The 26676-nt window shown below is 43.7% G+C and overlaps 1 protein-coding gene across 1 annotated transcript in view; it reads left to right on the forward strand.

The window, feature by feature from the left end:
* TTL (tubulin tyrosine ligase) overlaps window positions 1-23767 on the forward strand; it is a 33917-nt gene extending 10150 nt beyond the window's left edge. The window contains exons 3-7 of the mRNA XM_020886008.2: window positions 1407-1639; window positions 6519-6654; window positions 8334-8603; window positions 13012-13155; window positions 20116-23767. Coding sequence (XP_020741667.2) covers window positions 1407-1639; window positions 6519-6654; window positions 8334-8603; window positions 13012-13155; window positions 20116-20230 — 898 coding nt within the window. The 3' untranslated portion in view covers window positions 20231-23767. The remainder of the gene's footprint in view (window positions 1-1406; window positions 1640-6518; window positions 6655-8333; window positions 8604-13011; window positions 13156-20115) is intronic.
* The last annotated feature ends 2909 nt before the right edge of the window (window positions 23768-26676 follow it).

Consider the following 26676-nt stretch of genomic DNA (forward strand, 5'->3'; position numbering starts at 1 on the left):
TAAAGTGAAAGTGAAAGTCACTCAGTCATGTCTGACTCTTTGCAACCCCTATAGTCCATGGAATTTTCCAGACCAGAATACTGGATTGGGTAGCCTTTCCCTTCTCCAGGGGATCTTCCCAACCTAGGGATCGAACCCAAGTCTCCCACATTGCAGGCGGATTCTTTACCAGCTGAGCCACAAAGGAAGCCCAAGAATACTGGAGTGGGTAACCTGTCCCTTCTCCAGCAGATCTTCCCGATCCAGGAATTGAACCAGGGTCTCCTGCATTGCAGGTGGATTCCTTACTAACTGAGCTATCAGGGAAGAGCTTTATTTAAAAATCTAAATTTATAGTTTCTTTTCATTATTTCTGCTGTTGGCTTGAAGGCTGAGTTTTGCTGATTACAGACCAGGCTCTGCCATTTCTGTTCTAGAGAGACAAGGAAGTGCAGCTCAGGAGACACTTGTGAGTGTCTTTGGCCAGGTTCTTCCCTCCTCTGATTCCTGGGGACCTAGAGTTAGGACTTGGGAACGATTCAGAGCTTACATCCTACCTGTTCCTCACTACCTTTATGATGTTGGGAAATTCACTTCTCTGTGACCCAGTACCTCATCCATGAAAGGTGATGCTGGTGCCTGCCCCTAGGGATCTCACTGGGAAGGAGATGCCTAGGGAAGCCCTTGTGGTTTATTAAGTGCCTGATTTTATATCCCCCTTGTTATGTTATTTGGGAGGCAGGAGATGTGTTTGGTTATGACCACCAGAGTCCTGTATTCCATTAGAAAGATTCTTCCTGGGAATTCCCTGGCAGTCCAGTGATACAGGTTCAATCCCTGGTCTGGGAACTAAGATCCTGCAAGCTATATGGGGCTGCCCCTCCCCCCACCAAAAAAAGATTCTTCTTACTCTGCCACTGAAACCAGGCTGAGCTAAAAGCAAGAAGTAAAAGACTAAAATAAGTCTTTAGATAATTCAAATTCCAAAGTATTAGGCTTTCCTCTCCAGAGTTGGGCCAAGGTAGTATTTTTGCTAGTAATCCAGGTAGTTTCCTCAATTCTCCACTTGGGTTTGTTAGTGCAGGTCTAGCTTGGCTACAGCGTATTTGTTGGAAATATGTTGGTTCAGGATCACTGCAAGTTAAGTTTCCTTAGTGATGCATTTTAAGAGGAGTTAAAGTTCTAGACATTAAGCCCCTTTGGAATTCCATGGAGTGTGCCTGTAAGGTCGTGCGTAACAGCTGTGTGCTGCTCTGTGGTCCATTGGAGGTCTGCCCAGTGAGGCCAAGAGTGAGGCGTGGTATAAGGAGACCAGCTCCAGGCTCTGGTCATGCCTCCTTGGAGAGCTGTGGGGCGAAGCACTGGCTTTTCTGAATAGAGGGAGAGAGTGTCCTCAGAAGAGAGACTGACCTTCTATCATCTGCCAGGCTCATCAAAACCAGCCCAGAACTGGCTGAGTCCTGCACATGGTTCCCCGAGTCCTACGTGATTTATCCAACCAACCTCAAGACCCCAGTTGCTCCAGCTCAGAATGGAATCCATCCACCACTCCATAGTTCAAGGACAGACGAGAGAGAATTTTTCCTAGCTTCATATAACAGAAAGAAAGAGGAGGGAGAGGGTAACGTTTGGATCGCAAAGTCGTCAGCCGGAGCCAAAGGTGAGTTGGCATCACTGCCCCTTCTCCCTTCCCTGTGGGTGCTTGATATGCTTTGTTAGATTCAAATGGTGTCTTTAGATCAGTGACTATTCTAATTTGAATCCTCCAGAATAGAGACCACATCTAGTTACACAATTTAAAATAACTAGGTTCTGATGACCTAGAAATGTGTATCTCCAAGTCACTTACAGTAAGTCCTACGTTCGAATTAGTTCCATTCTGAGAGCACATTCATAAGCCCAGTTTGTTTGTGCATGTGCCTAGTAGCTCAGTCGTGTCTGACTTTTGGCAGCCTCATGGAGCCTGTAGCCCACCAGGCTCCTCTGTCCATGGGATTCTCCAGGCAAGAATACTGGAGTGAGCAGCCATTCCCTTCTCCAGGGAATTTTCCCGTAGGTACCCAACTAACACAGTTGGCCATATGGTACTGTACTGTAATAGATTTATAATACTTTTCACACAAATAAGACATTAAAAAAAATAAACATTTTTCATCTTACACTACAGTACCATGAAAAGTACAGTAGTACAGTACAACAACTGGCACACGGGGCTGGCATTGAGTGAACAGGCAAGAAGAGTTACTGATGGAGGAGGGAGAGGAGGTGGGAGATGGTCGAGCTGAAGGGTCATGAGCAGTAGGAGACGAAGGGCAAGCTGCACAACCGCTTGTAGAGGATGCAGCATGTGACAGCGTGCTCCAGACACGTGAACTACCTTACGTGATTTTGACATACAAACGCACGTTCTCATCTTTGAAAGTTTGCAACTTCAAGGTTCGTATGTAGGGGACTTACTGTATGCTAAAAATAAAGTAAAATAAAATAAGCAAAAGTGTCTCTAGCTCTTTAAGCTCCAAACCCAACGGTAAGCATTTTCAACTTAATATGTCTGATGTAGAACCTTTTGTTTCCTTCCAAACTATACCCACCCCAACCTGCTCCTCTTTCTGCCTGCTAATGGAGTACGTGATCCCACTTTTCACCCAGCCTCTGGACCCCAAACCTGGGAGTCCTTCTTGCCTGCTCTTTGCTTTACAGTCAATCTCTAATACATCAGCAAGTCTTGCTAACTCTACCTTTAAAATAGTCTCAAGTAGAACTTTTCTTGCCATTTCCATTGCTCTCCCTTGACATCAAAGCTCCTGTTCTCTTTAACCTGGGTAATTACAATGCCTTTTCACAGCAGCTCTCCTGCTCTCGAGCCCAATGATGTTTTAAAAATGGAAACATGATCATATTACTCCCCACTCAAGACTTACCAGCTGCCTCCCCAAGGCAACTAGAATAAACTCAAGTCCTGCTGGAAGTTGACACCACTTGGTATTTGCCCATATCTCTGATCTCACCCCCTATTCTTGGCCTTGCTCCCTGTACTGTAGCCAGGAAGCCTGCCTAGAGTCCCTCAAATACTCTAAATTCATCTCTGTACCTGGAACGCACTTCCATGGGCTGTTTTTCGTTTCTCAGCTCAGATGGCGCCTTGTCAGAGAGGCTTTTCTGATCTAAAATAGCCTCTATGTCCATTGCTTTCTATTCTTTCCCCTGTTTTAATTTTCCATCCCTGCACTAACCTTTTCCAGCACTCTAGTACTTATTAATTTATCTCTTCATCTCCTCCATAATCCTGCAAGCTCCATGTAAACACAGACTTTCTGTTTTCTTCATCTCTGTACTTTGCCCACAGGCACTTAATAAATGTGTAAGAATGAATGCACTAAAGGCATGAGGTATGTCATAACTCAGGCTTAAAATAAGACAGTTGCCAATGTAACAATCACATAGACATGGTCACTCTCTATAACTACTATCATATGCTATCTTAAAAACCATTCCATTTTGAACTTACACTTCTCTGATTGCCTTGAAAGGCCATCTGGCCATTGGTACTCTTTTTTTTTTTTGAGTCAAAATCAACTTCATTATTATTTCTAGCCTCACTTTTGATCTTATAAACAATATGGGTTCATTACAGGAAGTTAGAATGTACAGATACTGTTATTCCCCTATTACAAATTAAAACACCTATTACCATCATTTTGGTAATTCTCTCTTTTTTTAAAAAAACTTTTTATTTTGTATTGGGGTATAGCTGATTAACAGTGTTGTGATTTTATAGTTTAGATAAACAGCTAAGGGACCCAACCATACATACACATGTATCCATTCTCCCCCTAACTCCCCTCCCATCCAGGCTGCCACATTACTGAATCGAGTTCCCTGTGCCGTATAGTAGGTCCTTGTTAGTTATCCATTTTAAATACAGCAGTGTGTACATGTCCATCCCAAACTCCCTAACTATCCCTTACTTCATCCTTCTCCCTGACACATTGATACTTATTTTTATCCCAGGTCCAGTGGACCTCACCTTCTTTTTCACCAACTGTGAGACAGAAGGGCATCACCTAGAATATTCAAGTGCCTCACCTAATTCTCCCTCTCCTCCTGTGACCTCTTCTCCAGAACTGTCCCCTAGCTTTGTTCCAATAGTAAACGGGGGAATTGGAAGAGGAAATAGTCGTCCACAGCGTTCCAGATTCCTCCTGTGGATGGAGAATGGAGTCAGTGTGGCCACCGTGAGGACATCTTGTGTCCTTGTGTCATGGATTTGACTGGCACGAGAACAAGGAGTGAGGCAGGCCTTGGGCAGAAGGACATGACAGGTCATGGCGGTGATCCCACCTGGGTGGTCCCTGGACCCTCACCAACACAAGACAGAGAGTGATGCTCAGCAGCAGAGGGAGGTACAGAGAGAATTAATGCCAAACAGAGAAGACATTTCACTTTAGGGGCTGAGGAGATTAGTGGTGTGGATTTGTTTTATTTGGGAATTACAAAATGAAATGAATAGCTGAATAAATGAATTGTATTCTTGTTAAACAGACACATAGTACCTAGTGCATTCTGGGTATAGTTGGCGTAACTTTATACTATATTCAGAGCAAGCCACTGTTTACCATCTCCACCGCCCATCTTGGATCTGTCACCTTCACCGTCACCTGGAGCATTGCTCCCTGTCCTCCTGTTCTTGGCCATCCTCCCAAGTCTTCACACACTACAGCAGACAGAGATCCTATTAGAGCAGAGTCAGACCGTGTCACTTTGGTACTCAGCACTGTCCCTGGGACCAGGATAGCACCTGACAATCAACAGAGGATCAATATATATATTGAGTAAATGAATGAATGTATAGATGGATGGATGAATAAGAGAAGTAATGAACATTTGGAGATATAGATAAATGAGACAGACATGGTTCTCTTGTGCTCATGGACCCACAGTCTAGTCAGAAAGAAGACTAATGATGCTAATTTCCAAAAGAGATGGAAACATTTTTCAAAAGTTTTTGAAAACAGAAACTATGATACAAGTTTCCATAGCACCTTTATAAGACCCAAACAAAGATATATGTATATGTATAACTGAATCAATTCTGCTATACCCCTGAAACTAACACAACATTGAAAATCAACTATACTCCAGTATAAAATAAAAGTTTTTTTAAAAAGCCAGACTACCATGGATATAATCCAAATGTGCATTGATTGATCGATTGAAAAAAATGTGGTGTAGCCATCCACATAGTGGAATATTTAGTCATAGAAAGGTGGAAAGGCATATTGACACATGCTGCAACATGGATGAAGCTTGAAAAAAACTATGTTAATGGAAGAAGCTAAACCAAAAAAGGCCTCTTACTATCTATTTCCATTTATATGAAGTCTCTAGATTCGGCAAACCTATGGAGATAGAAAGTAGGTTAGTGGTCATCAGAGGCTTGGGTGAGGAAGGAATGGGTATAACTGCTTAATGGGTATGAAGTTTGAGGGGAAGTGATGAAAACATTCTAAAATTAGATTGTAGTAATGGTTGCAAATCTCGAATATACTAAAGACCATTGAATTTTACACTTTAAAAGGGTGAATTTTATAGTGTGTAAAATATCTCAACGCTGTTTTAAAATATTGCATCATTTATTTAATGTTGAGGGGCACTTTTTATTGGAGTCTAGTTGATTTACAATGTTGTGTTAGTTTCAGGGGTATAGCAGAATTGATTCGGTTATACATATACATATATGCGATCTTTTTAGATTATTTTCCCGTATAGATCATTATCAAGTATTGAGTAGAGTTCCCTGTGCTATACAGTTAAGTCCTTATTAGTTACCTGTTTTATAGGTAGGAGTATGTATATGTAAATCCCAATCTCCCAGTTTATCCCCATCCCCTTTCACCCCTGGTAACCATAAGATTGTTTTCTACATCTGTGACTTTATTTCTGTTTTGTAAATAAGTTCATTTGTACGTTTTTTTGTTTTAGATTTCACATATTAGTGGTATCCTATGGTATTTGTCTTCCTCTGTCTGACTTACTTTACTCAGTATGATTATCTCTCGGTTGATGGACACTTTGAATGTATCCAGTGTTTTCTATTACAGTGCTTCAAGAATGTTCTATTACATTTGTCTTCATGCCGTAACCTTACTAATGTTTCTGTAAAATATAGTGTTTCCAGTGGGTTTATTGGTTATAAGCAACACACAACCCTTATTGTGATAGCCGGTGACCAAGAGTAGTGGCCTGTATTCAAAGTGCTCAAATTTTGAATATCCGTCAAAATGAAATTTCATGGTCGGAGCCTATAATGATGGTGTTTACAATCCTATGTAGAGAGTGGGGTTGGATAATGCAGGTGTTTTTGTAGGGAGACAGGAGAGTGAGAGATGGAAGGAGGGAAAGGATGAAGAAAAGTAAGCCGGCCAATAACAGCCTCCTGTCGGCTTTTTCCCAACATTTCCCTTCTGGCTTTGCGGAGAGCTTTTCTTTTTCCTCCTGGGATGAACTGAACTGATCTTGCTTTGCTTTTGCCCTGTTAGGTGAAGGCATCCTCATCTCCTCAGATGCTACAGAATTGTTGGATTTCATAGACAACCAAGGCCAGGTGCACGTGATCCAGAAATACCTGGAGCGCCCGCTGCTCCTGGAGCCCGGTCATCGCAAGTTTGACATCCGGTAACGCATCCACATCTGGAGTTTTTGTTGTTCAAATCTGGGAAAAATGCAATCGTGTGTGATGAGCAGTGTGATCTGGAGTGTGAGAAAGTATTGGGCTGCATTCAATGTCAGCCAAGTTGGGCTTCCCTGGTGGCGCGGACAGTAAAGAATCTGCCCGCAATGCATTGATCCCTGGGTGGGGAAGATCCCCTGAAGAAGGGAATGGCAACCCACTCCAGTATTCCTGCCTGGAAAATCCCATGGACAGAGGAGTTTGGCAGGCTACAGTCCATGGGGTCGCACAGAGTCGGATACGACTTAGTGACTAGCACTTTCAAGTTGAGTGGCTGAATGGAACTGAGTTGCTATACTTCATTTTCTGTTTTTCTTTCACTCTTTCTCTTGTCTTTCTATAAAATGTTACTAAGGTGATGAATTTTCTCTCTCTCTTTTTCTTTTAGTATTCTCTCTTTTAAAAACTATTTATTTACGGCTGCACTGGATCTTTGTTGCTGCACACAGGCTTTCTCTACTTGTGGCGAGTGCAGACTACTCTCTAGTTGTGGTGCGCAGGCTTCTCATTGCAGTGGCTTCTCTTGTTGTGGCGCACAAGACTCTAGGGCTTTCGGGCTTCAGTAGTTGTAGCACATGGGCTTAGTTGCCCATGGCATGTGAGATCTTCCCAGACCAGGGATTGAACCCACGTTCCTGCATTGGCGGGATTCTAAACCACTGGTCTACCAGGGAAGTCCCTTTAATATTCTTTTTACTAGAGATGACTAGTGGATCCAAAAGGAAGGGCATCAGTGTGTGGGGCTTGCTTATGAAAGAAGCAAAGAGATATACACAGAATATAGTCAGACACAGCAGATCACATGAGCCTGCTAAAGGCTGTGTCCTCCCTCTGTTATCTGAGTCCCACTTTTTAAGGGTTTCTTGAACACACCTTAGGGTTTTGGACTTTATGTTTCCAAGAAAGGACTTGGCAAGGAGAAAGAGGTGGTGGGTGCTTTCAAAAGCTGAATAGCCCTGGCCCCAGCTTGCCCCGGACCTTGCTGTCATCACCCAACCAGGACTCTGTCACCTTCATGCCTAAACTTTGACTTACTGCTTCTCAAACACCTGTGTTGTGAGACCAGCTTCAGTAGGAACAGTCTTCTTAAGATTACTAAAAGAGCAAACATGGCAACTGGGGGTTTCATATTAACTGTAAAAACTGGCCCACTCAGATCGCTTCAAAATACTGTATCTTTTGAATGGACCAGAGTCTCCTTGTCAGTTATGGTGAAATGTTTTCTTTGCCTCATTACAGTGATAATTCACTCTTTTGGCTAATTGTCATGGCTTGCCTCATATAATTTTATTTATTTATTTAATATTTATTTATTTATTTTTGGATGCATTGGGTCTTCCTTGCAGCACACGGGCTTCTATGTAGTTGTGGTGTGCAGGCTCCATTGCCCCACGGCATGTGAGATCTTAGTTCCCCGACCAGGGATAAAACCTGCATCCCCTGCATTGCAAGGCGGATTCTTAACCACTGGATCACCAGGGAAGTTTGTAACCTGATATAATTTTAGAAACTACCTCCTTCCTCTGTTTCCTCCCAGAATAGTCAAGGTGTGGGGGTGATAAATAGAACATGGAGAAGCTTTGGATAACTTGAATAAAATAGTGGTTTTTTTTTTACTTTACAGAAGCTGGGTCTTGGTGGATCATCAGTTTAATATCTACCTCTATAGAGAGGGTGTCCTTCGGACTGCTTCAGAACCATATCATATGGATAATTTCCAAGATAAAACCTGCCACTTGACCAATCACTGCATTCAGAAGGAGTACTCAAAGAACTATGGGAAGTATGAAGAAGGGAACGAAATGTTCTTTGAGGCGTTCAATCAGTACCTAACAAGTGCTTTGAACATCACCCTGGAAAGTAGTATCTTACTACAAATCAAACATATAATAAGGTAACCTAATCCTATCTCTTTTGGTTAAATGTGTCTTGAAGGAGCTTTGGGAGTTTGTGCCTTTCAAGGAATTGTTCCATTTTAGTTGTCTAATTTAAGGACAAAAATTATTTGTTATATCCCTTTATTATCCTTTTAATATCTATATGATCTGTAGTGATGAAGCTTTTTAAAACCCTTATGCTTAATCCTTCGATTACCTTATATTGGTAATTTATATCTTCTCTCTTTCACTTGGCCAGATTGGTTAGAGGCTTATCAGTTTTATTAATCTCTTTTAAAAGTCAGCATTTGGCTATATAGCTTTCTCTGTCGTCTTTGTTTTCAATTTCTTTGTGTTCTTTATTATTTTTATTCTTCTGCATTTGAGGGGTTTGCTTTTCTCTTCTTTTTCTAGTTTCCTTAAAGTATAAGGTCAGATCACTGATTTGAAATATTTAGTTTTCTTAAAAATATAAGCATTTAATGCCGTCAGCTTTCCTATAAGAACTCTTAGCTGCATCCCATGGATTTTGCTGTCATGTTTTTGTTTTCATTTTATTAAAATACTCTCTAGTTTGCCTTGTGACTTCATCTTTGACTTGTGTGTTATTTAGAAATTTTTGCTGAATTTCCAAATATTTGGGATTCTCAAGGAATTTTCATTTCATTATGGTCAGAGAACATACTTTGCATGGTTTTAAATTTGTTAAAGTTTGTTTCATGGTCCAGAATATGGTCTATCTTTACTTATGTATTTATTTAAAATTTTTTCTTAATACGGTCCATCTTAGTGAATGTTCCACATGTACTAAAAATCATGTTTATTCTGCTGTAGTTGAGCAGGGTGTTCTATAAATGCCCATTAGGTGAAGGCAGTTGGTAGTGTCATTCAAGTCTTTTGTATTCTTGCTGATTTTCTATTCTACTTGTTCTGTCCATTATTGAGAGGTAAAACTTTGGAAGTCTCCAAGTATAATTATGGATCTGTCTATGTCTCCTTTTAGTTTTATTTGTTTTTTGCTTTGTGTGTTTTGAAGATCTATTGTCAGGTGCATATACATTTAGAACTGTTATTTCTTTGGGAAGAATTGACCTCTTTATCATTAAGTAGTTCCTGTCTTTGTCTCTGGTAGTGTTTCTTATTTTGAGGTCTGTTTTGTCTGATATTAACATAGTCACTCCAGCTTTCTTTTGATTAATAATATGTATCTTTTCATCTCTTTATTCCTCCTCTCTACTGTATAATTAAAATGGGCTTCTGATAGACACATCATTGGATTTTGTTTTGTTTTGCTTTTAATCCAGTGTATCATCTCTGTTTTTCATTCGTTGTGTTTATACGTTTATACCATTCACATTTTAAGTAATTGCTGGCTTAATGCAATTTACATCTACCATGTTATCATTCATTGTCCATTTGTCCCTTCTTTTTTTTTTTTTTTTCATTTCCTTCTTTCTTGCTTCTTCTGAATTGTCTGAACTTTTTTTAGAGTTCTGTTGAGTATTTGGATATATCTCTTTGTATTTTTGTTTGTTTTAATGGTTACTCCAGGGGTTATGATATACATAAACCTAATACGTAACAAATTACCTTGTTGGATTAAAAAAAAGACCAAACTGTATCCTGTTTACAAGAAACCCACTTTAAATGCAAAGGAGGGAAACACTCTTTTACATTTACCCAGATATTTGCTGTTTCCTTTGCTCTTGCTTCAGCCCTAAAATTCCAAGTTTCATGTCCCTTCAGACTTCATCATTTCTTTTAGAGCAGTTCTGCTGGTGATAAGTCCTCTTGATTTTCCAACATCTTAGAATGTCTTGGTTTCTCCTTATTTCTGAAGGATTTTATCACTAGAGTTACCCAAATACAATGCCAAGCAAAAAATTACAAACTGGCCCTATTCATATAAATTGAAAAACAAGCAAAGCTAAGTAATACATTATTTGGAGAAATGTACATATATGGTAAAAATCTAGTGAATTTTAAATTATGCATACATTCATTTAATCATAATGTAAATCAGGATAGAAAACATTTACAGCATCCTAAAAGATACCCTTGAACTCCCTCAAAATATATACTCTCTGCCAGAGATAGCCACTCTCTGACTTTTATCACCATAGATTCCTTTTGCTTATTCTTAAACTTTATGTAAGTGGAATTATACTGTAATTCTTGCTTTGTGTTCTGATGTTTTCAATATTGTGTCTGTGTCATATTCCACTGTGTGAATGGTCCATGGTTTATCACTTTCTGCAGTTGATGGACCTCTGGGGTTTTCTCCCATATTTTAGACCTGTGATCTCTCTGAATTGTTTTATGTCAAGTGTTGTGTTTTTCTAGAAATATATCCTATTGACTCAGGGTCACTTGTACATATGACTGTCCCTTCCCCACCACGTTTTGGTGGCCCTTTCCGTTAACAAATCAGGTGGTCATTTATGTGAGAGTCTATTCCTGGGATTGCTATTCTGTTGTCGCTGCCACCCTGTCATGATGACTGAAGCTTTTTCCTTAATGTATTCTTATCCTGGGCTTCCCTGATGGCTCAGTGGTAAAGAATCTGCCTGCCAATGCAGGAGACACATGGGGTTTAATCCCTGGGTTGGGAATATCCCCTGGAGAAGAAAATGGCAACCCACTCCATTATTCTTGCCTGGAGAATCCCCATGGACAGAGGAACCTGGCAGTCCATGGGGTCACAAAGAGTCAGACACGACTGAACAACTAAACAACAAAAATAACAACATTCTTACATAGAGTCCAGCAGGGTAATTACAAGGCTCAGAGTTCCATTTCTTCAGGGATTATACATGCTTAGAACACCAGATAAATCAAATATACTGAAGAAAGAATTCCTATTTCAGCAAAAGATATATTTGATATTTGCTATCCCCCTCCTTCTCATTCTTCTGTGCCATTCAGACAATGTTCCTACTTAAGTTCTATAAATGCTCCTCCGGACCTTATGTTCTTTTTTTCTCCCCCAGCTAACTTCCCCCAGACTTCCTACTCCAGCTAAAAAATAATTAGCTGTATAAGAAAAAAATTCTTCTAAAGTGATTTATTAACTTGAACTCCTAACAAATAAAAAATATTTTGTTTTGATTTGGTTCTGACTTCTGGTTTTTCCTATAAGTGTTGGAGTGTAATGTTTCTTTCACTTTTTATCCTTTATCCTTTAGTATTGTTTTTTTATTTAAGAAAAATTTTTTAATGTAATAGACTTTTTATCATGAGAACCCATTACATTTTAAATGTTTTCTTAATATTGTAAAAGGCATTTTAATTACAGAAGTCAAGGGTATTCTCTCATAGAGATGTAATACAGAAAATGCAGAATACAGAAGCCCCAGTTCTTCTTTAAAGTCATAAGCCAAAACCTACTTATAAGACACATCTTTTTTATTCTACGTATATAGCTGAGTAGAAAGACAGCTGTCTCTGATATCCTTAGAGTCATCCTGACATACTGTGTTTACTAAGATAAATATTTTGCCCCAACATCCAGTTGAGGGAAAAATCAGGGAGGAGTTTTATAAAATAGAAATGGTATAGACTTTCTGGGATGTTGTACTAGATAAGAGTTCTTTTTCATTCATAAGTAATAGGTTCATGATTATCCAAAATTAATGATAAATTAATAAAATATACTTGTTCACTAATAACAACATTCATTAGATGCCTCCCAGCTTCCAGGAGGTATGACAAGTTCTTTAGGTAATTATATCATTGAACCATCTCAGCACTGGGAATATGTGTTATTTTTACCCCAATTTCACAGACAATGAAGTCAACACTTGGCTTAAAGAAGTTAAAAAATTTATCTGAGATTCTGGCTTCGGCAGCATGACCTCAGGCTTCATGTACTGTTTCATCATGGTTTCTAAGATTCACTTTCAACTTTTCCTTGTCGCTAAAATCCTCTAATTTTTGCAAACAGTAGTTGATCCTAATAACAGTCCCATATCTCAATATCTTGTTTCAGCATATAAGGGTTTTAGTTAAAAGCAGCGAACTGGAGCTTGTGAAAGAAATGAGATCAGCCTTCTCTTTGCAAATTCTGTGTCACAAAATGGTGGGCCATTTTTTTAATATGGCAAAAATATATAGAAGTGTTTTGTTTATTATCAGCAAATGTGGTAGCAGCCCACCCATTGGAGTAATCCACATTTAAAGGGACCATGATGACTCAGTGCTTGCTGGGAAAGCAGCCACTACTTGTAAGAACAAGGGTGATGGCAGAGTTTTCTAACAAATAAGTTGCATCGCCTTGAATAATCTATTGGTAATACATTTAAAAGAGAACTAAGCCAAAGCCAGTTTTCATCGGCACATTGGATGTAAAATCATCCAGGCACCTCTGCCCTGGTCTTGCTGCCCAGACCACCCCATCCTCAGCAAGCTCTTCCCTGTGCCCTGTAGGAGCTGCCTCATGAGTGTGGAGCCCGCCATCAGCACCAGACACCTCCCTTATCAGAGCTTTCAGCTGTTCGGCTTTGACTTCATGGTGGACGAGGAGCTGAAGGTCTGGCTCATCGAAGTCAACGGCGCCCCTGCTTGTGCTCAGTAAGTCTCAATGCCACTGGGGGGTTTTTGTGGGTGTGTATTTTTATTGGGGTATAGTTACTTTACAATGTTGTGTTAGTTTCTGCTCTACAACGAAGTGCATCAGCTACATGTATAATATATCCCCTCCCTCATGAGCCTCCCTCCCACCCCCCAATCCCACCCCTCTAGGTCATCACAGAGCACCCAGCTGAGCTCACTGTGCTATATAGCAGCTTCCCGCTAGCTCGCTGGTTTACACTTGATAGTGTATGTATGTATCAGTCCTAATCTTCCAGTTTGTCCCTCCCTCTGCTTCCCTTGTGTGTCCACATGCCCATTCTGTCCACATGCCCACATGTCCACATCTGCATTTCTGTTTCTACCCTGCAAATAGATTCATCTGTTCCATTTTTCTAGATTCTACATATATACAGTAGTATGTGGTATTTGTTTTTCTCTTTCTGACTTCACTCTGTATGACAGACTCTAGGTCCATCCATGTCTCTACAAATGACCCAATTTCATTCCTTTTTATGGTTGAGTAATACAGTCACTGTATATGTACCACTTCTTCTTTATCCATTCATCTGTCGATAGACATCTAGGTTGCTTCCATGTCCTGGCTATTGTAAATAGTGGTGCAGTGAACATGGGGATGCCTGTGTCTTTTTTGAATGAGGTATCACCTCACACGGGTTAGAGTGGCCATCATCAAAAAATGTATAAACAATAAGTGCTGGAGAGGGTGTGGAGGAAAGAGAATCCTGTAGCATTATTGTTTGGAATGTAAATTACTGCAGCCAGTATGGAGGACAGTATGAAGTTTCCTTTAAAAACTAAAATTGGAACTACCACCACTGGATTTTAACAAGTGGGAATTTGGTTCCACAGCGGGGATAGTCTGTCTTAACACGGGGTGAGCTCCCATTTCCGGGGTGTCCAAGAATGCGCATGTGTGCTTGCTAAGTCCTTCAGCGTGTCCAACTCTTTGTAACCCCATGGACTATAGCCCACTAGGCTCCTCTGCCCATGGGATTCTCCAGGGGATCTTCCCAATCCAGGAATCGAACCCATGTTTCTTGTGTCTCCTGCATTGGCAGATGGGTTCTTTACCACTGGCACCACCTGGGAAGCCCATTACTGGGTGTTCTAGCATAGACCCTTTGAATGATGTCAAGGAGGATGTACCAGTGATGGTAGTGCTTTGGTTGGACCCTGGCCAGCAGGGGGCCTTATCGGGTCATTCCCTTTTCCATCTCCTTCCCATATGAGCTGAGCATTTAGCCGGTGCTAAGGTGGGTGGTGGATGCTGTGAAAGTTCCAAACAAAGCCAGTAGTAGCAGCCGAGACCCTCTTGTGTGGCACGGTGATGGGTCAGCAGGTCCCGTGAGTGGGGGAGAGAGTGATGAGTAAACATTTCAGGGGCTCCCTGGACAGGAGGTGGTCTGAGAAGGTGCCGTGGACATGGTGGAGCTGAAGCTGAGTTGGAAGAGGAGAGAGTCACCTGTGCCAAGGGGAAAGGGACCCAGCCTCCAGCTGCACCTTGCTCTGGGCCAGGCTCTAGGGGAGATGTGCAGAGAACAGACCCTGCCCTCAGGGAGCTTCCAGTCCTCCTGAGAGGAGTCTGGCTGCAGCATGGCATGAATGTTGTGGGGTAAGGAAAGGTGAGGGTATAGGTGAGTTGGGGTCTACCTGTGCAAAACCTTTCATGTAAGGGAGTCATTTGCACTTCATCCTCAAAGGTTGCAGCTTCATCCGTGCCTGCAGCTAACGGTATTTGTTAGGTCCCTGTCACCTGCCAGGCCCCGGACTGGGCTCTGGGTTTCAGCCTTTGTACCGAGAGACCTAGTCCCCACCCTTTGTAGAGAGAGACTGGGAAGGACCAAGGACAAGACAAATATAGATGACAGACTGGGACACATGCTGTCATAGAGTGAAAGATGTTGGAAGATAATAAAATTGAGCACAAGGGTCCCTTTGGGAGGTGATCTTGGGACTGAGATCTGAAGGAGGAGGAGAGTGAAGGAGGCTGGGGTAGAGGGGTATGGAACGTTTCACATCCTCCCTCCATCACGTCCTTAGGGGTGCCCACCTTCTCCTGTCCTTCCTGTCGGCGTTACATCCCTCCTTGTGCTCTGGCGCAGTCCCCTCCCTCTAGGCAGGAGGGCAGGATGAGGATGCTGTGCTCAGCTACCTTCTCCCTCTTTGCTGCATACTTCCCACCAGCATGTGGTACCCAGCAGATTTCCCCAGTGATTACAAAGAGCCCTCCTGGACTTCTCTGGTGGTCCAGTGATTAAGACTCCATGCCTCTTATACAGAGGGCACAAGCTCAGTCCCTGGTCAGGGAACTAAGATCCGACACACCTGCTGTGAAGTGAGGTCAGAAGCCCTCCTCTGATGCCCTGTCCTGCTCCCCTGACCACTCCCTCCCTGCTCCCTTCACAACCACACTTCCTTATTTTTTTGGCCACTCTGCATAGCATGTGGGATCTTATTAGTTTCCCGACTCAGGATCGAACCTGCACCCCTTGCACTGGAAGCACAGTCTTAAACCCTGGACTACTAGGGAAATGCCCACAGCCACACATCTGGAGAAGGCACATCTGCACATACTATCTCCTCTTCCTCAGTCCCCATCCACACTGTGGTCTGCTCCAGGCTGAATTCCATCCACCCTCACAGAAACTGCTCTTTCCAAGTCTCCAGCCAAGTCCAAGTCCATCTTGCACTCCTGGATTTTAAAGCCAGCCAATTACATTGCATCCCTGAGTCCCAGGCCAGTATCTGCACCTGTCTTCCCAGCATCCTGCGAGGAGCTGTGTGGATGTCCAGTCGGCATCCCACCCCAGAGCTGCCCATCTCAGTGAATTTCCAGCTCCCCTCTTTTGGGGTCCTGAGCCAGAAACCCGACTAAGACCCAGCCTCCCCCTTTCCATGACCCCTAAGGTTCTGTCCATCAGGGCTGGTCAATTATGCCTCCAGCTTTGGCTCAAGGGTTGACCTCTAGTCTCTGGATAGGAAAAGGTGGATCTTCCTCTTTTATTCATGTAAGGATTGAAGGCTAGGGAGGGCAGAGAAACAGCAATTTCTCAGTTCATTTGGAGTGATGAGTAATATCCTTGACCTCTTTTCCCATCAGTGGCATCCACACACTGGCGAAGGCTCACCTGCTTGCTGAGATGCTCTGCAGGGTCTGGTCATGCTGGAGCCTGACAGAGGCCTCTAGTGATAAGCCACTGGGCATCAGGGTGCGCTGTTTTCTCTGGGCTCCATCTCACTAGCCCCTCAAAGCTACTCCCTATGTGCTGGATCCCCTTTGCTCAGAGTCCTGATGAGAGCAGTGGGGTCTAGCAGAAGAGCGGGGTTTTGAGAAACATGTAAAAATGAGCATCCTTAAAGAGTCCACTGGAGGAGGGAGCCAGACACTGCCCACTTAATTATTGTATGAATTATTTTGAGTTACAGTTGCTGTTATAGAAAAGAAACAGATTCTAACTTCTAGAAGAAGTGAAGTGAAAGTATTAGTTACTCAGTCGTATCTGACTCTGCAACCCCATGTATGTAGCCCGCCAGGCTCCTCTGTCCATGGGATTCTCCAGGGAAGAATACTAGAGTGGATAGCCAACCACTTCTCCAGGGGAATCTTCCTGACCCAGCAATCAAACCCAGGTCGTATGCATTGAAGGTGGATTCTATACCACTGAGCCACAAGGGAAGCTCTTCTATCTTTTAGGTGCATAATTTTGAGTAGGGAGAGCTCTTGGAATGGGGGGTTACTGTGGGGTGGCTTGGAAAGCCCCAAGGGACCCAGGCCACACCATGAGGTGGATGGATCCTGTTCTTATGCCGAAGGAAGTAAACTTTTTTTTTTTAATACAACAATGATGTATGATTTTTCCTGATTTTTTTTTTTTTGACCATGCCTCGAGGCATGGAGGATCTTGGTTCCTTGGCCAAGGATCAAACCTGTGCCCTCTGCATTGGAAGGTGAAGTCTTAACCACTGGGCCACCAGGAAATAAATAGTCTTTGAAGGAAATAAACTTTCAAATGCCTTTATCCTTGCTTCCTAAAGGACAAATGGGGAAGAGAATTGATAGAGATGATGATACGATGGCGTAGTCAAAGGAAAGTCTTTATTCAGGAAGCACGGTTTCCATTGTTGTGAGGTGTTAAAACAGGACTTACTTGTCTTGCTGTGTGAACATAGCAGGATGTTCAAAGACCCATACTTGCTTGTATATTGGGCACCTCCTATGCCAGAAATACCGAAGTTGTGAGTTGACTTGACGAGGTTGAAGCTGTGTTTCTCCCCCCCGCCCCCAGCATCCCCTTCAGAAAATCTTCCCCAAGGTGGCTAATGACACCCTTCATGGAACACCAAACACTGTCTATTTCAGTGGTTTTGGTTCTTAGTGACTTGCCAAGACCCAGGGCTACCAAGACCCAAGCTACCATCCCTCCCGTGCGGGCCTCCTGATCATTGTCCCTTCAGAAGGGGAAGGTTGAGTGGTGTAGCCTTGACCATGGGGCTTGATCCATGTAGACAGAAGAAGCAGGCTGGGGGTTGGGGGGAAGGGAGATAGGAAAGAGCAGACATCTCACAGGAGAAACGAAGGTCAGCCGGCAGTTAGGGCCTACCAAGACAGACAACAGAGGCATGGCTTTGCATGAGCTCTCTTCCCAGAGGGCCTTACAAAAGGTTAGGACATAGCAATTCCAGCCTCAAGGGAAGTAGAAGGGGATGAGGGGTGGGAGAAAGTTTCTATGATGAGGATAATAGCAGAGATTTGCCACTGGATCAGGAGGGACAGGAATTTGGTTGTGAAAATTTCCCACCTGGTGGAGATTGGGAAATAGCATCTTCTGGAAGTCAGGACAGTGAAGACCTCTGTTCCTCCAGGTTGGGCTGGCCTAGACTCCTGCCACCTGTATCCCAGCAGTGTCCTGAGCAAGTTAGGCACATAGCAAATAGGCACATCTGGCCCAGAGCATCATCTCAGATGAGGGTTTTCTCTTTGAACCATATGTCTCTGGTTTTTCGCTTCGTTGACATAAGTGTGTGCTAAGTCGCTTTGGTCATGTCCAACTCTTTGCAACCCCATGGACTGTAGCCCACCGGGCTCCTCTGTCCGTGGGATTCTCCAGGCAAGAATACTGGAGTGGGTTGCCATGTCCTCCTCCAGGAGATCTTCCTGACCCAGGGATCAAACCTGAATCTCTCACATCTCCTACATTGGCAGGTAGGTTCTTTACCACTAACGCCACCTGGGAAGCCTTCCCTGTGTTGGAGCCAGTCCTAAAAGAGCTCACTCTGGGGCCTCATACAACAGTCCTGTAGGGAACAAGGGGGTGTGGAGTTTGAGGGCCTCCTTATAGCTCTGGATGGGAGGTTTTCCTCTTTGGCTTTGGTGGTTCCTTGGCCTCTGGCTGAAGTCCGAGTGCCAGCACGTGGCATCAGGCCCCGCCTTGTCCCCTGCCTCACACTGCGATGGTCCCCTTTCCCAGATTTCCTGAGTTCGCTCTCCTTGGTGGGTGCCCCTCCCTCTATTTGCATGGCCCCTCCTCTCTCTTTCTCCCTCCCCTCCTTTGTCTCTGTATCTCACCCTTGTTCTTTTTAATTATTATCTTTAATTTTTATTGGAGTATAGTTGCTTTACAACAAAGTGAATCAGCTATGGAAGTTTTGTCACTTGGTCCTGTCTGACTCTTTGTGACCCCATGGACTGTAGTCCACCAGGCTCCTCTGTCCATGGGATTCTTCAGGCAAGAATACTGGAGTGGGTAGCCATTCCCTTCTCTAGGGGAATCTTCCCGACCCAGGGATTGAACCTGGGTCTCCTGCATTGCAGGCAGATTCTTTACCATCTGAGCCACCAGGGAAGTCCACGAATCAACTATATTTATATATATATGCCCTCTTTTTTAGATTTCCTTCCCATTTAGCTCACCACAGAGCATTGAGTAGAGTTCCGTGTGCTATGCAGTAGGTTCTCATTAGTTATCTATTTTATATTAATGCATAGTGTATATGTATCAATCCCAATCTCTCAGTTCATCCCACCCCTCCCTTCCCACTTTGATGTCCATACATGTATTTCTACATCTGTGTCTCTATTTCTGCTTTGCAAATGAGAGGACAAGACAAAGAAGGTGTGGTGTGTGTATACAGTGGAATATTACTCAGCCCTAAAAAGGAACAGAATTTTATCATTTGTAGAGACATGGATGAAACTAGAGAATGTCATACGGAATGAAGTCAGTCAGAAATAGAAATATTGTATATTAACACATATATGTGGCCTCTAGAAAAATGGTACTGATGATCTTACCACCCTCCTTCTCTGACTCCCCTCTCCTTCCTCCTCTTTTCTGCCCTGTCATCCATTCTCTGTCCAGTGTCACTCGTTCTCCAGGTCTCAGCTGAGCTGCTACTCTGAGGAGTCTTCCTTAAAGGCTCTCTTTGGAATTGCCTGTCTTCCCTGCAGTTAGTTAGAGCAGGCATTGCCTTGTCTGTTCACCCGCAAGACCTTCCAGAAATATCCATTGAGTGGATGCTTTATCTTCATGCAGTAGTACTTCCTGCAGTATTTGTATGGACAGCTGACACGTGTCTTATAAATACCAGGTGGAATTTTGGGGCAGATCCTGGTAAAAGAGTTCCCAGGTGGTGCAGTGGTAAAGAATCCACCTGCCAATGCAGGAGACACCAGAGACTCGGGTTCAATCCCTGGGTCAGGAAGATTCCCCTGGAGAAGGAAATGGCATCCCACTCCAGTATTCTTGCCTGGGAAATCCCATGGACAGAGGTGTCTGGCTGGCTATAGTCCATGGAGTTGCAAGAGAGTTGGATAGGACCTAGCAACTAAACAATCCTGATTTAAAAAAACAAAACAAACAAACAAAAAACACCTTTCATTTTCTCACCTGCACTTTGATGTGCATCCTCAATAATAGATCTCCGAACCCATTTCAGGAAGCTTTATGCAGAGCTGTGCCAGGGCATCGTGGACATAGCCATTGCCAGCGTCTTCCCGCCCCCGGACGCGGAGCAGCAGCCCCCCCAGCCGGCCACCTTCATCAAGCTGTGACCCAGGGCCGTTCGCAGAGATGCCTCGGAAGAAGCACGCGGGGGTCCTGCCCCAGGGGAAGGAGATGTGTCTCAATTGCTGTCAAGCCAAAAGGGAGGAAGAGAGGCAACTCGGAGAGACGTGCTGGGAGAAAACAAAGCAGCTTCCCCCAGGAGCGACTGGTTGCCCAGAGGTCCCCGCGTGGAGCTCTCGGCCCTGCTACGGAGATTCGAAAACTGCAGCACACTTCTCAGACGGGAGAGCCAGATATTCTTCTAAGGGGCAAAAACAGGGATGTACTTACTTTACCTTCTCAATCTTTGAAAAGATCTGAATTATATCCTAAGGCAGCGCTCCGAGCAGCAGCGCCTCTCCCGCCCAGGGGTGGCAGCCGTCCGACCTGGCTGGTGACTGTCCACCTGGTGCGTTAGTGCCTTAGCTCTGTGCCCAGCTGTGGCCTCCGGTCTGGGGTGGGGACGGGATGTGAGAGCACTCAGGAGGTGGCCGATGGGTGCCCCCCCGTTTGTCCCATCACTCCCCCAATCGCCTGGACACGTGCTCACCATCTGTCTCTGGGGCCTGGCTGTGCGGGCGCCGCCTCGCCACCAGGGGGCGTGCTCACCCCGATCCTGATGGTGTCTGGCCGGTCACCGATCAGGGCTGGCATGGACTGGGCGCCAAACGCTGCTCTCAGTCTGACCTCTGCATGCTTTAGAAACCAAGCAGCAAAGTTTGCTGTGAACCCATAAGCATCCAATAAGCATGAGAGAGGAAAAAACACGATGTCTTGCTTTACTTAATAGCTGGGTGTGTGTGGGTGGTGGGGGTGGGCCTTTGAAATATGACGATTATGGCGATTCTCAAATCTCCTTGTTTTAACCAGAATTCTACATGCCCTTTGGACAGGTTCTCTTTTGTTAATTTTTCGGAGGATTTAACTTTTGTTAAAAGCCCTCCGGGAGAGTAGAATTCCACTCACCTCCACCCCCACCCCTACCCCACCCCTGGGGCCTCCTCCCCATTTTGTTTTTCTTGCTCTTTCAACACCTTCTTTAGGAGTTGGAAGGTTAGATTTTGTTCCAGAGAAGATTTTTCGTCTCCTTGTTCCTCTCAACGTCCGGGAGAGGCTGTGGATCAGTGTATGTCTCGCCTGAATGAGGAAATCTCTTGAAGTGGAAAAGTTGTGGTTTCAGAGCGGCACATGGCACCCTGTCAATCAGCAAATGTAGCAGTGTCCCCTTAAGTGTAGTTTCTACTACCCACAGCATGGATGAATATTCTACAGACTTTCCAGGAGGCCACATCACTAGCAAGAAGGAGCCCCCGCATGCCACTTGTGTCCAGTGAGAGCTGAGTGCACAGTGCATGGGAATCCCCGCAGACCCACTGAACAGGCATGCACCCTCCACCCCAGGACCGGCAGCGGCTGGTGCGGTCCTTCTCTCTGGCACATGTACCCTCCCTTATTCATCTCCACTTGTCATCAGAAAAGAGTTCTGCAGCCAGGGGAGACTTTTTTACAGAGCAAAGAAAAAGCAACCTCAAATATGAGATGTGGGAGTTGATGGTAAAAAAAGGAATCATGATAGGAATGATTTCATGGATGCAGCAGTGGGTGTGGAATGTGAAAGTATTGTGCCTCAGTGAAGTGGAGGAAGGCCCAGCCGGCTGGGCTTGCCCTGCAGTTGGGAATTAAAAAATAAACATGCCAGTGGTTACCCAGAATATATAGATGATGAAGTTTCCATCCAGAGCAAAATAAAAGAAGTGTTACTGGAATCCTAGAGGCCCAGAGCAGTTAGTGTTTAGGGAGATTCTAAGTAGATTGTGGGCAGGTGCACAGCCATGGAGAAAGTGTAGGGTCCTGGGGCTTGGGAAGTCTATGTGGGCTGGCGATGGGAAAAGTAGGGAGGTTTTCAAGACTTCCCTGGCCGTTCAGTGGTTAAGACCCCGCACTGGCACTAGAAGGGGCACAGGTTCGATCCCTGGTTGGGGAACTAAGAGCCTGCATGCTGCTCAGTGCAGTCAAAAAACAAGAGGAAAAAAAAAAGCAGGGAAGATTTTGTAGTCCTGTCACAAGCAAATGCATATTTGTAATGATCTTTTGGACCTAAATTACAGGGATATTTGAGAATTTTCCAGTGTCTCTTAATAGTGACAGAACTAAGAATCCAGGTGTTAGGAAGTCTGTGGATTTTGATGGGTTTTCTAAGAAAACAGAATTGATAGCAATATATGTGAGGGAAGAAAGGCTTTAAAGAGGAAATTATACTTCATTCCTCACGTGGTTTCAAATAAGTATCTGTTTTGTGCATTTATGTCTGATCAGGGAGAACAGCTGGCACAGAACTCTTCCGTACCCTTCAGTGATATCCTTGGCACAGATGGTCCCCCAGTCAGTCTTCATCCGTGTAGTCTGTGTTTGTGTCGCCAGTTGCTAGGGAAGGAGGTGGTGGTGTTGTTTTGGAGATTTTTATTTCCGTCTCGACTCGTTGACTGCACAGCATCAGAGAAACCCATGAACCTCTGTGCCTTAGTTTCTTATCTTGTGGAAGATCTTGTTGCCTGATCCAGGGACTACCTCAAGGGCATTCAGTGAGGACACATGAGATTAGGAAGGCTGGAGAACCCTGAGGACCGAGGTTCTCAATGCGGATAATTTGCTGGAGTCACTGGGGAAGCTTTAAAGAATGTTGGTGTCCACACCTCCCTCCTCCCTGACCCCTGGCCCGTTAGGTCTGAACCTCAGGCGTCAGATGCATTGAGATGCCTCGAACCACTGCTGGAGAAGGAAGGACAGATAACATTATTACCTTGGAAGAATCCTATAAGGTTTAGAGATTTTTTAAAAATTCCTTTTGGAAAGCCGGGCATTTCTTTAAGGATGACCCGATGCTGGCGTGATATACAGCATATTCTATCCAAATAAGTTCTCTCTCTCTGCTCCCCGTCATAGCCTTTGGAAACTCAGCCGTGCTTTCATCTACTTAAATCTGCTTTCATCTACTTTGTGAAGCCTTGTTGTCAAATGTAACCAGACATGAATTTATAAATCTGCTAAATATGTGTTAGGATTACAAGTGAATTACTGAGAGGAAAGCCCCTTCTGTCTCACTGGATTCCTATGATGACTGAACTCTGTTCCCCCAGGACATGAAAGTGCCTCAGTGTCTGTCTGATATAGTGGAGCAGGTGCTGGTGGACTTAACCAGCTAACGTGGTGTTTCACGAGCGCCTCAGGGTGATGGCCCCAGACTTGGGACGTCTGGTTGTGCTGGAAATGGACGGACCCACAAGCAGTGGTAACACTACAAAGGGTGTTTCCATTAAAGTGGAGGTTGTGTCAAGCAGGGGTGCGTCCAGCCTTGCCATGGGTCGTGGGGACTCTACCAGAGAAGACAGAGTGCCGGAGTGGGTCCCCAGAGCACCAGTGGGTGCCATGGAGAAAGCTGTCTCTGCTCCTGGACACAGAATCTGTACCTAAGAGGAAATGACTTCTGAAACAAGGCGATTCTATGAATGTTTGAATGCCTGGAGCATTAAAGGAATTGTATTCAAGTGTTTTTGTCCCCTTTGGTTCTCTCATCTTACTGTGGGTGTTGACTGTCCTCCGATATGCCTGGTTACTGGAATCCGTGATTCTGTTAACCTAGAGGCAGGCAGACTTTTTCTCTAAAGGGCTAGGTAGTGAATATTCTAGGCTTTGCAAGCCCGACTGGTTCTCTCTTGCATATTCTTCTTTTTTTCCCTAACTCTTAAAAAATATTAAAGAAACAAAACTTAGCTCATGGGCCATGCAAAAATAAGCACATACATGGCCATTGTTTGTTGACCTAAGAAAGTTGGTATGTAAGCCAATAGACTTGTCCTTTGAAACTATGAGCTGCTCCAGGTTGATGCACTGAAACAATTTCAGCTGCCAAAATCTAGTCCATCATGTTTTACATGTCATATGTATTATCTGAATCATGCTGCAGATTGTGTGCTTTAAAGAGAGTATCCTTCTCCAGTTAGCCAGAAGTTCAAGAAGTCCTTCTTAAGACTTTACTAAGGCCATATAAATACCAGCAGGCATATCCTAGGGTCTTCTTTTGTAGCTCAGTTGGTAAAGAATCTGCCTGCAGTGCAAGAGACCTGGGCTCGATTCCTGGGTCAGGAAGATCCCCTGGAGAAGGGAATGGCAACCCACTCCAGTATTCTTACCTGAAGAATCCCATGGACAGAGGAGCCTGGCAGGCTACAGTCCATGGAGTCGCAAGATTCGGACACAATTTAGCAACTAAACCACCACCACCATATCAATACCTACTGGTCTCACTTCAGACCCTTAGTCACATGGCTAGAAAGGGCTTCACTTATGTAAACTGTAATTAAACTTGTAACTTGTGGACAAACCATCCAACTGAGTCTGGGCGCTTTGAATTCCTTTCCTGTGTATAGCTGGCCTGCCTTGCATAGCAGCTTCCACACCAGAAACCTTGGCTTAAACACCCCACTCCAAACAAGTTTCTGATGTGACATGACACATACCCACTGGATTCAGTGCGGACTGCACAGGTTGGGTGCAGAGATCAGCAGACATGTGTGGACCCCACAGGCAGCTACTTAGAATCCTGAGAGTGGACAGGTTCAAAGGACTTCTTTTAGAGTCTGGTCCCATTTGCTGTTGGTAGCTGCCTCCTCCCCTTAAGGTGATGTTCTCCTGTAGCCTAAAAGTTCCAGTAATACTTTAGAGTTTTTCCCCAAAGCATCCCTAAAGACAAAGGAAAATGAGTCCCTGTCCATGGGATACTTGGTGGCACAACTTGAAGACTGCTACAATCAAAATTCCTTTTCAGAATTCACAGGTGAAGACATCAGGGGGAGTAGTAGAGTAAGAGCCTCTGAAAATCCAATCTTGCATAAAAGCAATGAGAACAGTGGCAAATTAGCCAAAAGCTTGCAACGATCCAGGAAGCGTTTATTAAAGAAAAATGTTTGCATACTGATAAAAACAGCAAGTTTGGTGGTGTTTGAACTTGCCCCATTTTCATCCCCTTTATCTAGCTCTGTGATAGCCTTGGAAACCAAGAGCCCCAGAGTCATGGTGAAACCCAGCAGTCCAGCAGCCATGAGAGGGTACAGAATGGTGCCGGAGCTCACCCCAAGCTCCATTCCTAGTGAGGTCTTCTTGTTTGGCCTGACTGGCAGTTCATGTAAGTCCTCAGTTTATTTTATTTGACCTCACTTAGAGTGTGCCCACTCTGAGCAGCCTATCACTGGGTGCATTTGTTAGAAATAATCAGCAGCAACTGTTTAACCCCTCAACTTGCTGAGATGGTTTTAGCAGCTGGAACAACAACAAAAAAAACTTAGAAGGGAAAGCTGGGGAATGAGATGTTTATAAGTTTTGAAAAGCGTCAGTATATTCCTAAAAATACAAGTGTAGGCTGTGTATGTGCCCAGAGGAGAACTGAATTCCCTCAGCCTTCACCTCTGTCTGACAAGGAGGATCTTCACAAGCAGGAAGTGAAGACTAAGGCAGAGATGTAAACTGCCTGCTTGAGCATGAAGGCATACCTGTCATACACACAAAAACATACATACACAGTCCTGTGCCAAAGACTGGGAGATGTACTTGTTCCAAGTGTTTAAGGAAATCTCTGTAGAATCATTGGTTGACCACTATGCTAATAGAGCAGACACTTCAGTGACCATACATCAAAAAATACAGGCTTGACAGAATTAGTTCAGGAAGGTCACTAAAAAAACAATGATAAACCCTGAAGAGGGAAGAGTGGTTTTCCGAAATTGCCCCATTGTATTATTAACGTTTTCATAACAAGTTATGGGACATGCAAAGAAAAAGAAAGCATGCCCCACAGAGGGAACAGTCAATAGGAATCATCCCTGAAGAAGTGCAGGCAATGAACTTAACTACATAAACACTTTAATTCAGCTATTTAAAATATGTTTAAAGAAATAAAAGAGATAGGATGATGTGTCACCAAAGACACAGTATCATTAAAGAAATAGAAATTGTTTTCTGAATAAAGCAAAGTATAAATTTTGGCATTGGAAAGTATGATAAAGCAAATGAAAAATTTAATAGAGGTGTTCATAAGCAGGTTTGAGCTGGCAAAAGAAGGAATCAGTGACTCTGAATTCAGTTGAGATCATCTAGTCTGAGGAATAGAAAGAAAAAAGAATGAAGAAAAAATGAACAGGCTCCAGAACTTAACTGTTGGTATATATGTACACCAACATAGACATAACAGGAATCCTAGAAGAAAGGCAAGAGAGAGAGGGTGGCAGAAAACATACTGGAAGAAGTAGTGATCAAAAACTTTCCCTCTTTGATGAAAACCATTAAACTGCATTCAAGAGGTTCAATGAACTCTAAGTAGAATAGATTCAAAGAGATCCATTCCAAGACACATTAACCACTAAAAAAAAAATGACTTTAAGTATATAGTAAAAAGGGACAT

This window comes from Odocoileus virginianus, chromosome 2, assembly GCF_023699985.2.
Source record: "Odocoileus virginianus isolate 20LAN1187 ecotype Illinois chromosome 2, Ovbor_1.2, whole genome shotgun sequence".
Classification (NCBI taxonomy): Eukaryota; Metazoa; Chordata; class Mammalia; order Artiodactyla; family Cervidae; genus Odocoileus; species Odocoileus virginianus.